The sequence below is a fragment of the Nothoprocta perdicaria genome, unplaced genomic scaffold (assembly GCF_003342845.1).
Source record: "Nothoprocta perdicaria isolate Ctin4 unplaced genomic scaffold, notPer1 scaffold_397, whole genome shotgun sequence".
In the NCBI taxonomy this organism is placed as follows: Eukaryota; Metazoa; Chordata; class Aves; order Tinamiformes; family Tinamidae; genus Nothoprocta; species Nothoprocta perdicaria.
Window position 1 is genome coordinate 219,157 of NW_020455640.1, and position 16,879 is coordinate 236,035.

A 16,879-nucleotide genomic window follows, 5' to 3' on the forward strand; every position below is an offset into this window, starting at 1 on the left:
TCCAGGATGCCGMTCCAGCCACAGCTCGTGACAGCAAGGGAAGGATGCCCTGCAACAGACATGATAACGTCGTGCATGTTATTGACCACAAATGGGGAAATAATGTAAGTGCTATAATTGCCAACACACAGCACATGTAACAGAGCTGCTGGACTGAATGGCTTACACGAGTACTTAACAGAAGCAAGACTCATCTTTCTCCAAAGATAAAACACAACTGTTTAAAATGCCATTAAAAACAATGCATTTCACAAATAGTCATGGTATTAATGAGTTTCTTGTGCTCCTTTCCTACTGCCAGCTCAAAAGCCCATCCCATCCCCACAGATTCTCATAGCTCAGTGGAGCTAAATAAAGGAGTACTCTGTGGAACTGTTTATTTAAAATTTCTCTCGAGTATTAAATGCCAAGAGGAAATATGGAAATGGTCACTCCTACACACAACAGAGAGTAGCTGATTCAAAACTGTGCTGTATTTTTAATCAACACATGTGCAAATTTGAGTCATGAACTTTATCTTTGGATCAAGTTTTTTTTATRCAAAGATAAAATTATTCTTGGACACTACAGCTCTATGTAATTCTGTGGTCAGAGAAATTCCTGGCTTTTGGCTTCAAACTCAAGCTCTGTTTTGCACTGTCAGCCTCGTGGTACCTGGCAATAAGAAAGACTCATCGTCACCCCAACAGGCAACTACAAATGGATATTTCAAYATGCACCACAATTTCTCCATTCAATCCCACTTCTCAGAAGTGGGAAGTTCTAGTAACGACYTGTTTTAAGCATCAAAAAGAAAGTTCTGCTGAAGCAAAAGCTTTTCAGGAGAAAACARACAAACCACTGCCTCTAAACAGCTAAGGCACCACTAAACAACCAACCTGGTATTTCTATGTTTGCAAGTGAGCTGTAATGTTGCATCTAAACCAACGCTGGAGCCCAAAATGCCAATTTTTGCATTCCATTCACGTAATATTTACTCCTAATGCAGCCTTGCCTTGCCCAAAGATACAACCTGTGGGGCCTCAATTGCTCGGTCCAGTGCATGACACTGCGGTCTGAGTGACAGCCAAAACTGCTGCATCGTATAAAAATATGATTGCAGGCAGTTCAACAAGCACAAGGGGAGCTTCGCAGGATCTTGAGACAAGAAGGGAGCATTTTTCAATATCCTACTTCAGGTTAGGGTGGAGTATTTTAAGCTTGTTTCATTGCTAGTGACATGTATTGCTTGTAATGCAGCTCTTCCTTCCAAATACAGCCTAGGGCTTTGGTTCTCTTGAACACTTTGGGTGCAAATGCAAACCAAGAACTTGTGCTCCCTTTACACGCAACATCCCCAAATTTGCAGGGAATTATGYGGCACCGTATTCATGGAATTTACGCAGCCGTCTTCCCATGTAGCTGGTGGAATTCCCGTTGACACTATTTCTAGCTCAGAAACCAGCGTGTTGATAACGGGCAGGGCCTTGCAGCAGGCAGCTGTCTCCCTCGGGAGCTGTTTATGCAGCAGATGCTGTTATGCATCATAAATATGCCATGTTCCATCATGCGATGAAACAAGCCCTCCACTCCCCCTCTCCCCTCTGCAAAAAAGCCAGGAGGATTTCCCAGGAACACAATAAATTCAAGCATTTTCATTCCAGAAAAGGAAGCACATTTCTTTTTCCCCCTGGGAAATCTCTGCACTTTTCAGTTCACTTATTTGAGTCCAAAGTATTTTTCCCTGCGAGCCTTTCCTCAAATTTCTCCCCCACAGGGTCACCTCCTCACAAAAGAGCCTTTCATACAGGTTCCCAATTAATAAAAATAGCTTAAGAGAGCCCTGCTGCACTGTACATTAACTGTGTGCCATTCTGTCTGGAACCAGCAGGCAGAAATGGGACGCTGTACATCAAACCACCCTGAACTTGGCCTGTACAAGGATTTCATTGTCCTTACACGTGTAATGCGTCCCACTGAGAACAGTAATTATCATCCAGACTCGAGGTACATGCAGCCTGGGAGATTCCAGCATTGTGCTTGTTTGATACTTATGTGGATGGCCCCAGTCCTCCACTTTTCCTTTTTTCCTCCCCTTTTTCCCCCCAATTGCTCCATTTGTCAGAGCAGGTTGCAATATTCCTGCTTCTGGAGGCACTTGGCAATGCAGAAAACTCGCTGTCACTTCAAGTCCAGATGACCAAGGGAAACAACATGGGTAAATGATGAGAGTTCAAAAAAAAAAATCTGCTTTTGTTAAGCAATGAGATTAAATCCATTTCCTTTTACAATAACCTGTCACAACCAATCTCTTTGATTTCAAGATGTTACCTTGGAGTCCGTTCTGTCTGATTAAATTTCATAGCCTGCATTCTGATGGGTAAATCCTCATCTGCTGTTCATCCTGTAGACTCCATGGGCAATTCGGAAAGAAAGCAGCAGCACAAGAAATGGCTCTGTAGCTAAAGAAAATTAGGGTTTAGCACAATAATTTGTAGTCATTTTCTGATTTCAAACATGGGTAGGGCCAAGACATGAGGAAAAGGATGAGAAATGGTCCCAGCAAAGCAAATCGCTGTAGAAAAACTGTATACACAGTTATTCTGAAAGCTAATCACTTGCTGACAGTGTTTCACTACAACCTAAGTCGTGATCAATCACAAAGATACAGCCTTTCACAAGGATGCAAGACATAACTGCTCGCAAAGACAGAGGCTAAGATGATGAGATAGCCACTAGAAGCACATCACGTGTTCCACATGAGCTTCCGCTTTAAATATTCAAGTTTCAGCTCTTACTGAAACCTAAATTTTACTTCAAGGTGGAACTAATGTATTATTTTCACCATGAAGTGCTTCCTAGACCCTGCTCTGTGAGGGAACCCTCTGAATTAATGAAGTCCTTTTAGCTGAGAGGCTGCAGCCCATAAAGTGGCTGACGGGCACGTGTAAGGAAGAGGGAATCCATGGGAAGAGCACGGAGCTTGACATGGAATAAACAGCAGCGGTTCAGCAGATACCACTGACGACAGGTTTTAGCTGATAATGAACAAACTCGTATGCCAAGGGAGCACCTCCTGCTAATTGGAAGTTTATCTTTCATGAATTATGGACAGAACTGAAGCATTTAGAAGGAATATGTCAGATTCTAGCTGAATGGTTCGTAAAACTATTCAATTTTAGCTTCTTCTGAAGCATCCAAATCTCAAACGGAAAAGCAAAACATTTACATTACTATATTTAGGGAAACACATTTTTCCTTAGCAACCCCACAAAACGGCAAGTTCCAGGCTCCTCTTTTAGGCAGGAACAATAAGAATTGACATGAGATCATCCACATACACTCGCTGCACAGCTGAAGGAAACACTTTTCGTAATGAAACAATGGAAATTTTGCCTATCCTGCTGCTTTTTCAGGGTAATGTGCTGATGCAGAGAAAATAAGGGAGATTTTTCTCCAGCAATTCGCCTAGGAAATTGGAGGACTGGTTGGAATGGGTTCAGAATCTAGAAGAAAAGGATGCTTTTCGCCAGCCACTGACCCTATGATCAATTTACTCAAGAACTGATCAGAGAAGTTTCCCCACCTAAAGTTGCAGGGAAGGAATAAGGAATTCCCTGCAACTTAAATAAGGAATTCAGTGGCTTTTGATTCCTCTTCCCAGCCCATGCATTTCAAGTAACTCAAGTGAAACCCAGTTGCTCTCAGATCACTCCATATTCACTTACTGTGCAGGGACAAGCACCTGTTTGAAGAGCACTTCCATGTCCACAGCTCCTGCACACACATGGAGTGATATGTACTGATTTGAGCTTCAATATACACTGCTTTGWGTTTATTTGTAATAATCAGCTTTACATTTTTATCTGGAACCTGTTCTCTCCTGCCCCATTTCTACAACCCCACGCCACTTAAAGTCTACGTAAGCTTCAGAAAAAAAAGSAAGCGGAGAAGCTAAGCAGGCACATACCTCAGGACTTGCACGATAACAGCAACCAAAGCTGTTACCATAGCATTATTCCAAACAAAAATGCTCTCAAAACAGCAATACATTTCCCAGAGTATTTCCTGCCGCCCTACACAGCTCCTTGGGCTACAACCTCAGAGTAAGTTATTTTATTCTCGGGTCGTTTCAAGATAGAAGGCAGGACTGAGCCACCCATTTTTATGAGCTACCAGTTTTTATAACTAGCAGGGATGAAGGAAACAYGGTCTCCTAGCCCTGCAGGGCAAAGTTTGTTTGTCACAGGCTGGTACCGGCCCAAGGAAAGCCCAGCGTGCAAGTCACCCTGCCAAGTCATTGCTAACCATGTTCCCTATGATTTGCCAGGYGTGGCACCGTTCCCGATGGAAAATCACGACCYCAAAAGGCGTAAGGAGCAGGCCCCCTTTAAGCACTGTKTAGGGAGGAGGTCTATTTGTGGATRGYGGCACTTTCCTCACGCAGGCCAATTGAAATCTCTCTACAAGCAGCCCTGGAGATGCACYGAATTTAGGCCACCCCGCAGCATCTGTCACAACTCAACAGATGGCTCTCCAGGGAGCAAAGGGCGGCCTCGAGAGGATCCTTTAGGAGTTATCTACCCAAATGAAATCCAAGTTTCAATTACTGCACTAAGCGGTTTTAGAGATTGGACRGGTCCCTCATTGCATGGCAGTCCCTTGCTCCTGCACAGCCAACCTAAGTAATCCAGTGAAATAAGCTTGTTCTCCCCAGCTTTTCTTCTCCTCCTTATCCGAGTTGTTCTATATCTCTTAATTCCTTAAAAGCTGCCAAAAAAGCAGAAAGGGAGAGCGGCCATGCTTCATGTTTTACATGGGGCATAAGTGATACCCCAGAGACTAGCTATACCGAAAAATAATCCCCTGTCACTTTCAAGCACTGCATCTTTCCATCTTCATTTAAATGACATGCCATTTGGGTGACCAAAGGAGATATAAATAAGGGGTAGAAAAGCCTTTGCCAAAGCTTTAATAGAAAAAGAAAGGGCAAGYCATTTTCCTTTCAACATTAACTACTCGGGGACAAATTAATCCTTAAAGCCAGATCGCACTAATTTGCCCTCAAAAAGCAAACAGCAAAACATACTCAACAAACAAAAATACCCAAATCCAACCCCTTATCACCTAAAAGTACAGTGCCATAGACAACAACTGAAAACACTGATAAAAACCTAATTTTCATCAAACAAACCTAAGAGCCATCCCCAAACCTCCCTACTGATCACATTCAGAGGGAGAACATTTGTCTTAGAGAACCTACTCGACAAATCCTCTGCCCAGGGAGAATTTCCTCATCGCTAAGATCAGCAAGCACCTGCAAACAGGAGAATAATTTAAATTACACGTTGTTGCCATGGGAAGGCTGTTTATACAAGGGCAAACAAACGACTTGCGAGTTCAGGTCAGCTTTGTGCTGCGAGGGTTTGGTTTCATGTTCATGACGGGATGTGGCCTCACCTCATCAAAAGCCTAACCTTCCTGCTCAAGTCTATAATCAGCTTTAGGAAACAAATAAGSAATTTAACAGAAAAGCTGAACAGTATAAAACTTGCAACTTCATATGTTGAAAAACTTTACCTCCAAGCCTTTTAAAGTCCTTAGGTGTAGCCTTTGACAGTCAATCTGGTAGAAGGCTAGAAACTTTGTTTTGCCTTGAATTTTAAGGGGTTTAGACAGCTTTTAAGTGAGAAAAGGCAATGACAGATACAAAAAATAAAATAATAATAATAATAAATAGACACTCTTTGCCAGGGTGAGGTGAGAAGTCAGCAGGACAGCAAATCAACACAGGAATGGGGAAAGGGAGGAAAGGATCAGGAGAAAAGGGAATTTTGCTTTGGTGGAGAGACCTATCTTCATGGCTAAATCACATCTTGAATTCTGGGCATATTTGAACTACAAATCCAAGCAAAATCCGTAATGAAACAAGGAAAGCGTTTAACTATTTCAAGCGAAATTCATATAAAAGGCAGCATATGAGGCCRGCATGCTGCAGATGGAAGAAACCCTCGAGATGAGACTTCACTGCAGTGTAAGTGGATTTGGCTCCGAGAGCTTTATGTATGTGAGGATTTTCTCCGCATTCATAGAAGTTCTGCCAAACAGGTATTTATGTTTGAGTACTGGCCACCTCCCCATGTAGAGCAGTACAGGATGCATCTCATCCTGTTCCAGGGCACTGCACATCCCTGCTCCTATTAAAATGCGGCATCCATCCTGCGCTAAGAAAAATCACACGATATCTTAAGGGATAATCAACACAAAAGAGGCCAAGTCCGGAGGTCTCTTTCCTAAAGTCAGATTTACCATAATTTTTAATTTGCATCTGCCTATAGGAGACATCTGAAGTCAGACAAATAAGCGCAGCCAAAGATGCAGGGCGTTTAATTCTCTTGATGCTCCCTCAATGCACTGGGCAGCCACTAGAACTTCCACATCTTAATCATTCACTGGAAAGTTATCATCAGCAGTATGCAAGGTCAAGAAAAGAAAGTTCACTTCATTAAAGCAGTCTTCCAGTTTCCATCCTAAGCAAAAACACCAAGAYATTCCTCCAAATCTGACTTTCCTGGCAGTCATTCCCTGTCAATATGAGTTTTATTGTGAGCCCCAACCTTCCAGTGTTTAATAATTTGTTCCAGGAGACAAACAACAGTGCAGAGATGCAAGGCTGCCTGTGGCAGAAAGGCCTTGAGGTGGTTACAGGTGCCAAAAAAGGAAAATTATTACAACACTACTCAACAACATTGGGGTTTTTTTGATGTTATGGCAGTTTTGGACATAGCAAGGAAAACWGCTCCGGATAAATGTTCAAAAATCCCTATCCATATGAACCAATACCCATGCCAAGCAAATGAAAGCTTCAGCTCACTGCACTTCCTCCTAAGATTTCTTGCATCCCTGGACGCTTACTCAGAAGGAAGAAGTTCTCTTGTCTAACATTAACCTTCCACTGCATTTTTTAAAACAGGACTATCTGTGCCAAAACCCTGCCACACTCGGATGTTCAGCATCAGTTACACTGGTCCTCCTCTAGAACAGAAATTAAAATCCTCACGTTGCCTCTGGTACCTATTAACATTTGTCTACAGGTAAATTAGGAGAGCCTTGAGGCAAGAGGAGGCTTGCCTTGCTTCATAAGGAAGTTTTCTCTTTGGAACATCGACTTCAATAATCTTCTTTCCTCCCTTCTCTGAGGGCAAGCTGTTTAGCAGAAAAGGAGCAACAAGCTTTGTTTTAAGCACTACAAATTACTGCAGAACGGAGGCTTTAATTAATAGGCACTATCCCAATTTATGGCTGCTCTGATTCCCACTAGCTGTTAATCCAGCAAACACAACTAAACCAAAAAAAAAAAAACTCTACTTAATCCATTAAGCAGTTGGCTCCAAACCCATTCCACTCTTGTTGTTGTTGTTGGATCAACTAAACCAGCTGCCTCTTTCACCTGCAGCCTTCACATTTGATATCCCTGCTAGGTACCAGATTTCCAGTGCCCTCCCAAAAATGAAATGTATACAACATCAATTTAAAAGCAAACACAAGTACTATCCCAATTTCATCCAATGAATAATTCACCTATTCTCTACTCCAAAACCGTAGCCATCCACCCTGTAACACTGCAAACCCTCTAGCCTAAGTCTGCAGCTTGCCAACTATCTCCCTCTCCTTGTCTAGAAAGTTTCCTACTTCAAGGAAGCCTATTTATCATCCCAGCAAGAAAYCAGCCACCTTCAGAAGTCATCAAGTAAAATTCACTGCATTAAACTGAAYACTGCAAAGATATACCTAATACAATCATTATATTAACTTCATCTATATCACACTTTTTTCACACCTATTTTCTAACATACTCACTTAGAAATCTGCTCCAAACCCGCCTCAGAGCAGGTTGGACTGCATGTTGGCCATGCCTGGTCCATGCTACTCTGACCTGCACACCTCCAACAAAGTGAATGCAGTGGCTTTTCAGGAATTATTTCAGTGTTTCACTGCTTTTCCTGTTAGCCAAAGCTCCCCAGCACKGAGCAAAGTCAGCCTCTTGCAAAGTAAGGCCATTACTTCCTCTTCTGTCAGACGATTCCCTTTGTCTCTGCAACTTCTCCTTTCAAGGAGTTCCTGCTTCATCCATCCTCTCCTTGGAGATTGCTGTTTTCCTCAGCCTCTCTCATTCTCAGCCCTCTGCTCTCTCCCACTGCTCCTCATGTTTCTCAAGTGCCCCAGAAAGCGCAACTAGTGTTTTCTCTGTGGAAACGAAGAGGCATATTAGAGATATTTTCCAAAGTAATAGTTATGACACTAGGTACCCAAATGCTCTGAGGAAACTTTCACTTGCCCCTGGCATCCACCGAGCCCTTACCACGAGGCAACTAATGAGCGTCAACTACGTAGCAACCACAGTTATCACCTGTCACACCATCACATTGCCACAAACCACACACACAGTGCTTACAAACTGTTTGAACTGACTCATGTACAAAGTCTGCAGGTATCCGAAACAAACAGCGTAAATTGCTGGCTGCCAGGTGGCCAGAAATCAATTTAACCCACCCAAAAGAGACAGCTCSGGCAGGATGGCTTCAGGGCACCTCCGAGCGTGCCTATGTTTCAGCAATGTCTTTTCAGCTAGGAAAAGCAGCCCAGGTGAAGACACTTRCAATATTTTTTAACAGCTGGTTTGAATCTTTCACTTCTCCTATGTTTGCTTCTACATATCTCGATTAGCAGGATCAGATCGAGTCTCTTGTTAAATCAATCCCAAAGGTCAACTCAAATTTAGATAAATAATTTATTGCTCTCAAGGCCAGGCTGGTTAGAAAGATAACATAATGACAATTATGAAAGCTGAATCAGGCTGAAAAAGCTGTTGCACACTAGAATACCTGAGCAAGATTCAGCACCGGTAGCCTCGTTGTTGGGCTGGTTTTAATGAGTTTCARTTCAACACTGCATTTAAATGACCACTGGGCAGATACTGGACGGATGCATCAAGACACTTGACGCCGGCACGAACTCCCTGGTTGCAGAAACACATTAATTGATACAGACAGAGAAAGCTCCCACTCTCTGAAGGCACAAAATACACACAAGTGCTGAGCTGCTCTTCCAACGGCACACAGGGAACCGCGGCTACGTCCGCTTTCCAGACGAGCTCAGACTCCTGCTTCACGACCTAATGGACACACAATTTTTGTGGCTTTTTTTGTAGCTTCATAGTGAGTTAAAAGCAACAAGCGAGAGGTCCCCACCTTCGACCRTGGGCTCTTTTTAAAATATATAGAGCTTACATATAACAGGTACAGATACATAAGAGATTGCAGCAAGGGGAATAGTGAAAGGTTGCGCGCACCGCTACTTTATCTTACAAAGAAATAAAAGTAGCCCTATTTTTTAGCGGATCGTCCAAGCTCCAAGTTTCAACCTTTCGGAGGATTCCCTGCTAAGGGGGGGCGGGTTAAGCCGTGCGTGGCTGCGCTGGAGCCGACAAACACGCTACTTCTCCATAAATAAATAAATAAATAAATAAATAATGAACAAAAAAGAGGGGAAACAAGGTACAAACCAGAAGGGCGGGGGGGGGGAGAAGGGGCCCGAGGGCATGGCCCCCTCCCTCCCGCGCGGCGGCGCCACCTGCCGGCCGCGCCGCGGAGCCCCCGGGGCTCCCCCGCCGCCCCCGCCGCGGCGCCGGTAACGCCGCGCGGGCTCAGCCGCGGGAAGGTCTCGGGCGCGCGCTCGAGGCTCGGCTCCTTCGAGCGGGCTGTTTCGCGGGGGGCGGCGCGGGGCTGCGCTCAAGTTTCGCCCGCGGCCGTGACGGCGGCGCTAAGAATAACGCGCAGCTGCCGCGCGCCGGGGGCCCCCGCGAGCGGCCTGCGCCGCCGCCGGCCCCGGGCGCCCCTCGCCCGCGCCGCAGCCGCCCAGGGGAGCGGCAGGAGGCGGCCGGGCCGGGGGCGCTCAGCTCGGCTCCGTGCCCCCCGCTGCCGCCGCCGGGGCCTCACGCGGTGCCAACGGCCGCGCCCGCCCAGCCGCCGCGCCCGCCCAACGGTCGCTGCCGCCCAACGGTCGCGCCCCCCTTAACGGTCGCGCTCCTCTCAACGGTCGCGCCCCCCCCCCGCCCCTTCCCTCCTCGCCTCGGCAGCCGCCGCCTTGAAGGGCACAGCTGCCTCCCCACTCACCGGCCGGTGTCGCTGCGGCTGCCGGCGCCGCCCCAGCGCCGGGAAGCGGCCGGCGGCGGCGGGGAGCGCGGCGCGGCGCAGGAGGAGCGGCAGCGCCCTGCCCGCCGTGGCCGCCATCGCGCCGCTCGGGCCGCCCCGCGCGCACCGCCACGATCGCGCTGCGGCGGCCGCGGCTGCTGCTGCCGCCCGGGCGGGGGGGGGAGGGCGGCGGGGCGGGGCGCGAGGGAGGCGTCCGCCAATGGGCGCGCTCCGCTGCCCGGCCCGGGGCTTGTCAAGCGACGCCGCGGCCGCCAATCAGAGGCGCGCGGCGCCCCTGTGCGGAGAGGCGATTGGTCGTCTCCTTCCCCCCTCTACGGGCGGGAGGCGGGGCCACGTTCGGGCTGGAGGGCAGGGAATCTCCACAGCTGGGCGCGGAGGGGGGCGTGGCCAGTGTGACGGGGGCGTGGCTAAGGCCGCGGGGGGCGGGGCCGAGAGAAGCCACGGAGATGGGAGACACTGGATGGGGGGGACGAGGGGGAATGCCCTGTGAGAGAGTGTAAAAATGAGGGAAAATGGAACGGGATGGACAGAGAACCGCTGGGAATCGGCTCTCCTCAGCGCCCTATGGATGGGGGTAGAGGCATCTCCTCAAGTCATAGATACACGTAACTACAGATAGGCACCTTAGGTTCTATATAGAGGCCCCCAGCCTTCCATGTAGGTACATCAGGCCCTCAGAACATATGGGTACCCTATASTCTACATACTGACTTTTCAGGCCGTGTACATATGTACAGACTGCTGAAGACATATATACTGGTTTCTTATGTCTTGTGCTCATTTTTTTGTCAGTCCCTGGTTACAGCTACAGGTCCCTGAGGTCCTATATATTGGTACCTTATGTTGTGAATACGAGCTTCCAGGCCTTATTTACAGGTAAAGGCCTCTCAGGTGCTATACGTTGGCACCTTATGTCCTATATACTGGTCTCCTAGGCTTCATGCATAGGCACAGACCTCTCAGGTCTTATATGATGGTGCCCTACGTCCTCTATAGGCACSCTATGTCCTATATATTGCCCCTCCCAGCCTAATATAGGTACAAGTCCCTCAAGCTCTTACCTTAAACCCTATGTATGGGCTCTTCGGGCCCTATAATCAGGCTGCACGGCCGCAGCTGCGGCCGCGGGGCACTTAGGCGGCACGCCCCGCCCCCTCGGCCATGCCCCGCCCCCTCCGCGGAGGCCCCGCCCCAGGCCCCGCCCCGCTCCCGGCGTGCCTCGGTCCGCGGAAGAGGCGCCGTGGCGGCCGGGGCAGCTCCGCGCGCGGGTCTCGGTGCCCCGGGAGGAGCGCGGCGTKGGGCTGAGGTAAACGGGCGGCAGTAACCGCGGCTCCCATTGGCCGAGCGCGGCGCGGCGGGGCGCGCGCGGGGGCCGCTCCGCGGGCGCGTGTCACCCGCTGGCCGCCGTTAACGGCCGCACCTGCGGTGACCGTTGGCGGGGCCGTAACGGCCGCCACAGGGGGAGCAAAGGGGTGTTGGGCAGCCCCGGCGCCGAATGAAGTTTCGCTGGAGTGCGTGGCCTGTCCGYCTTCCCTTGCCTCTTTTTCCGCGTATTTTATTTTAATTTAGCGGCCTTGAGGATGGGGCCCAAACCTTTAGAAATTAAGGTGATATTCACCCAAAGGGCTCCTGGCAGTCCCTTTGGTCTTACAGGCTCTGCCTATAAACAACGCATTGAATTTTGGGGAAAGTTCGTGTTAAAAGTGAAGCGGTCTTATAGAAGTCATGTGTTTCCTATGTTGTTTTCTTCCTTCTTGTTTGGGAACTCCCATGTATAAAGAGCTTGGGCCTCAATATAAAGGGTTTTCTCCCAAAGTCCATGGGAGGTCTAAAATTAGCTTCTTTTCTCTCTTTGTTGGTGTTGCAAAAGCTTTTTGTAGCTGATATCGCAGTRTCTGCTTCTTGGCGGCTCCTGGTGCTTTGTAAGTGCTCTTATTGATGTGTGAAAAGTGGGCAAAAGCCCTTGGGTTTTAGCTGCGCTGTGTCCACGCGGTCCAAGTGTTGCCTATAGAATGAGGATTTGTGTTGCTGCTATGGTGCAGGTAGTATATTTGCATGACTATTATGCTTCTCTTGGTGTACAGCAATRCAAAACTTGTCAATGTTGGGTGAAAGCAGATGGATTTTTAATGGATATTGTTTACTGGGGCTTCCTGATGGTCTAAGTGAGGCCTTTAGGTGCAAYTGTGGTGTCAGTAATTAGTGGTAGTGCAGTGGCTGCTCTTTGGAAGATGGAGTCAAAGGTCATGAGCCTGGATTAACTTGAGAAGAARTCTGTGCAGGTGCTTCTGATCTTGTTGTGTTATTTAATATGATGGTGTTTAGTCTCAGCATTTTGGGTTTATTTATCCTTGTTGTTAAAGGAAGTTACTACCTCCCGTGTTGCCAGGGCTATGTGGGTTGTTGCTCTGTCTTATAGCTAGTGTCAAGATAGCTGTTCTTAATAGGGCTTTGTGTTGAATAAGTTGAATTACTGTTTGGCCAGTCAGTTAATTCCGTGTGTGGTCTCTTTGGAAAGCTCTGCAGTGTGCATATGGGTTAATAAGCTGTAGAGAGCACTAAGGCCACGCTTTCATTGTGATTTATCAATCCCACACTTGTGTCTGGCTCAGTGAGTTCCTGGGGAAGGGTGGCACAGCTGAGGGAGGGTGGTAGGTTGTGACCCATCCTGATTCTTTTAGCGTGTGTCCACCCTTGTGATACAAAGCCAGGCGTTGTCATTTGTGTTAATGTTTGGGGAAAGCTTGTTAGCCGTGCAAAGACGTAGCTTGGCTTTTTGGGAMTATTCCTGTATTTTTGTCTCCTTTCATATATTTTTGGAGCAAAATTTTACAGCTGCTAAGAGAGAATTAACAGTTCTTGTGGCATGGCTGCTTAACGTAGCAGCATGAGCTGGGAGCGAATATAACAACCAACTGTGACTTAGAAGCCTCCTCTTAAAATCTCTGGTATTTTGGCAAGAGCCAAAGTCCTCAGCAGTGCATTTGAAACTCATGTAACCCCTGTTTTTTGTTTAAACGTGGAAGCTGTTCTCTAAATGACTTGTTTGCTACAGAAGTTCTTGCGATGCTCATGAGGCTTTAAGGAGTTTAAGGTTCATGCTCTGGAGGAGAGGGAAGGGTGAGACTTGCTCATGACGTGAATTTCTGCCTGCTCAAGACTCCAAAGTTCCTCTCGTGTCGTATGATTCCCAGTATAACTTCTCCTAGGAGGATCCCATTGTGCCATTCAACCTGATGCACTTGGGCTCCTGAATATGGTCTTGGGGAGAGCTTCTCCCATTCTCCTTTGGTGGGTTAATAGGACAAACTGAAGACTTACAAGACTCCTCAAATCTCCAAAGGCCTAGAAATAAATATTGTAGGTGTACTTACTTGTTACAGATTAGCAAAGTGCTGCAGAGTTTGGCTTGTTGATACCACAGAGCATTTTTTAAATCAATATTTAGATATTTATAGATTTTAAAATGCACCACACTCTCAAAAGCTAGAATCAATTTGATACCTGCTGCCTTTTTTCCCCAGAGCCCTGGGAGATGTGTGGCCTGTATTGATGCAGTCACTTCAAGCTGGCCTTTTTCAGCTCAGGAAAGGGATGGAAATTGCACTCTTGTCATCTTTTTATAACAATATTGATATTYTTTCTTTTGAATAGAAAAAGAATAAACCTTGCCTAAAAAGGAACCCTGTAAGYGTTACATTTTCCAGGCAATATGATGGAGTTGTCAGTGGTGCTTAGATCTAGAATCTAGCAATGCTTTTTTTCTCATTTCTTAAGCAAAGTGACATTTGTGTAGAGGTAAGGTTTATAATAAAAACCTTGATAGATGCCATTTCATTTGCTGCTGTAACATTTCTAGAAATGGCATGAGCTGGGATACAGCAATCCTTGTTTCTTTCCTGCCAGTTTTCCAGGGGCCCTTGCTGGCAGCAGCCCCAGGGAGCACTAACACGCTGTTTTAGCACAGCTGCCCAAGTGCTTTTGCTGAAATAGTGCTGGGAACACTCGTGTACCATGACAAAAACCTCTCTGTTAACACAGTGGATGCCACATGCTCCCTGCCTGCCTTCCAGGGCCTTGTGGGGCTCAGGGAATCACTGTGGTTGGAAAAGTCCTTACAGATGGTTGTGGCAGTGAGGAAACATACCTGTGGAGGTGACTTGGGCTGAGCTGGCACTGTCTGGGATAGCTGGGTGTGAAATTATTATCAGTGTCATCCAGATATTGAGTATTTTGTTGTGTTTTTGGGCATTATTTTTTTAAAGCTGATTTTTGGAAATAATGCTTTGCGGGTGGGTCACCATGCAGCGGGTATTTTCACTGCAAACTCAGAAAATGGTCTTATATCCTTAGGGTGATATATATTACACTTTCTGTAAGAAATACAAGGAATCAAAGGAAAGTCTGAGCWGAAACGAGCTTTGTGTATCCAAGCACATACCATCTGTAAGTCTTTGCTCCGCAGTGAGAGATTCAAGATGTTGTAAAATGGGGAAAAAAATGAGCAGTTCTCCCTATTTTTTTGTGAAGTAACTCATACACTTTTATTGCAGCTTCTTTAATATTATCAGAAAATCCTTGACGAATAAATTCTGGACTGTTTTGGCCATGCCTGTGACTGCAGTGACTTATTTTTATCCCAAATAAACCTGCTGTGAGCTACTCCCTTACTCGTGTTGTCTTGTAGCAGCCAGGAAAATGTGGCCTTAAATGCTCTGCACCCACAGCAGGTCATGTTGTTGCACTGTCCCTGCCACCCCACAAGTTGTTTGGCTTCCTCCACCCCTCAGGGAACATGCTGGTTTTCTTTTTTCAAGCCCAAGCTCATGTTGAGAACAAGAAAGCAGAGTGTGATCGGAGACGAGCAGTGCTGCAGCTCACCTGTGAACAGGAAAGCTGTGAGTGGGTGTAAATTAATTATTTGGCTTGTATGGGTTTACAGCTCACCTGTAAACAGTGCTGTGAGTGGATGTAAATTATTTGGCTTGTGTAAGTTTGCAGGTGGAGTAAATCTGCAGCAGGACTGAAATCAGGTGTAGTAGCTGTACTACGTGTATTTTATTGCCCTTTATTTTAACTTGGTATCTGCTTTTTTTTGTGTGTGTTTGACAAACTTGGAAGCGTTGCTGCTTTGAAAGCCACAAGAGTAGCTGTATCTACAGCCTTAGCTAGATAGGAATGCAAAGAAAATATGGGAGAATGACAGATTTATGCTGGTCCATGTCAACGGATATAGAAGGATATAAATGATATTAGATACCATGTGTGCAGCTGCTCCAAGTATCCAGTCACACTCGGGAAGCTAACACTTCTTAGAGTAGAAGAGAGGTACAAAGGGTTCCACATCACGTTCTGAGAGGTTCTGTGCCTACCAGCCTTGGCAAAGAAATCACCTTTTCTCTTCAGCTGGATGTATCTGAAGCCTGTTACATCTCTGCATACATCTCTGAACAAAAACTTAGCAAAGTTTTTGTTTTCTTTGGCTCCTTAGGTCTTCTCTTCCACCGTTGTTTTATTCAAGAATACCTGTTTACTCATTAGCAGCAGTTTGCTTGGAGCCGGATAAGCTGTAGCCACCTCCTAAATCTGCTTCAGCAGCTCCAGGATTTTCTGCTTGCTCCTCCATTGGCTGTTAGTTTGGGAAACTGCAGCAGCAGGAGCTTCACAGAGCATCTTTCCATTTGGTGCAAGAGTTGGGACTCCTCATGGGGAATGAAAAGTGGAGCAAATGGAAAAGCAGCACAAGCTGCTCTTACTCCCATATTTGCAAATGATTCATTTGCGGGACTTCAAAGACCTCTTTGTAGTCCAGCTGGCTCTTATCTGCTCTGGAAGGGCGCCCAGCATGACTGCATTGGTGCTCTGCTTTTTATCCCTCCAACATCTGATGTCTTGATCCACATTGCTAGACCACCTCCTTTTGGCACAAACCAGGAAAAGGGAGATAAATCACTTTATTAAGAAACCATATTCCCAAGTAGGGGAGGGCAGGGGTGCTCCTGTGACAGCAGCTCTCACAGCTTTGCTGCTTTGAATCTGTGTAAATGGTTTGCTTTTTCCTTTGTGCCTCTGTTGGGATGTCTGCAGACAGCCTGGGTACTTGAGAATAATTGCTTAAAGAAAAGAGAACTTCAGATTTGCCTCAGAAAGGTAGGAAGTAGCTCATAAAGCAGGGTCTTTATCTTTTTCTATTAAAAAAAAAAAGGGAGAAAAGCTAGGATAATTTTGTTACAGCTCAGCTTGTTAAGACTAGGCTCCTATTGAAGTGTTGCAGAGGAATTTGTCACTGCTGGGGTTTAGTGTCACCTTCTCTGCTTAGCAAAACCCGAGGAGTGGGCTGCCTTTGAAAAGAGGAGAAACTTTTAACTGCAGAGAACTGCCGTTTGGTTCTGGGAAGATAATACCTGTGTTTTAAACAGCTGCTGGGGAGCCTGAATGCCTCAAGTAATAATCATGCAAATACTTGAACCTGCTGCAGGTGCTATTTTCAGTGCCTTGTTAACATAGAATTGCTTCATATTGTTCACTTGCACCTTCCTTTTTCCATTCATTTCCCAAAAGCTGCGGTTCTCGGTATCTGCATCCATTCATGAGTGCTCTAGCAATTGAGCAGGCAGGTTGGATTCGATTCTGCCTTTTGGCTTGCCAGGCTCTACATCTCTTGCCCTTTTAATTGACACTGAAAT

The 16,879-nt window shown here is 46.5% G+C and overlaps 1 protein-coding gene across 1 annotated transcript in view; it reads right to left on the reverse strand.

Moving 5' to 3' along the window:
* The window catches only part of MCU (mitochondrial calcium uniporter), a 48,024-nt gene extending 37,753 nt beyond the window's left edge, over positions 1–10,271 (reverse strand). The window contains exon 1 of the mRNA XM_026045048.1: positions 10,155–10,271. Coding sequence (XP_025900833.1) covers positions 10,155–10,271 — 117 coding nt within the window. The remainder of the gene's footprint in view (positions 1–10,154) is intronic.
* Positions 10,272–16,879: the final 6,608 nt, after the last annotated feature.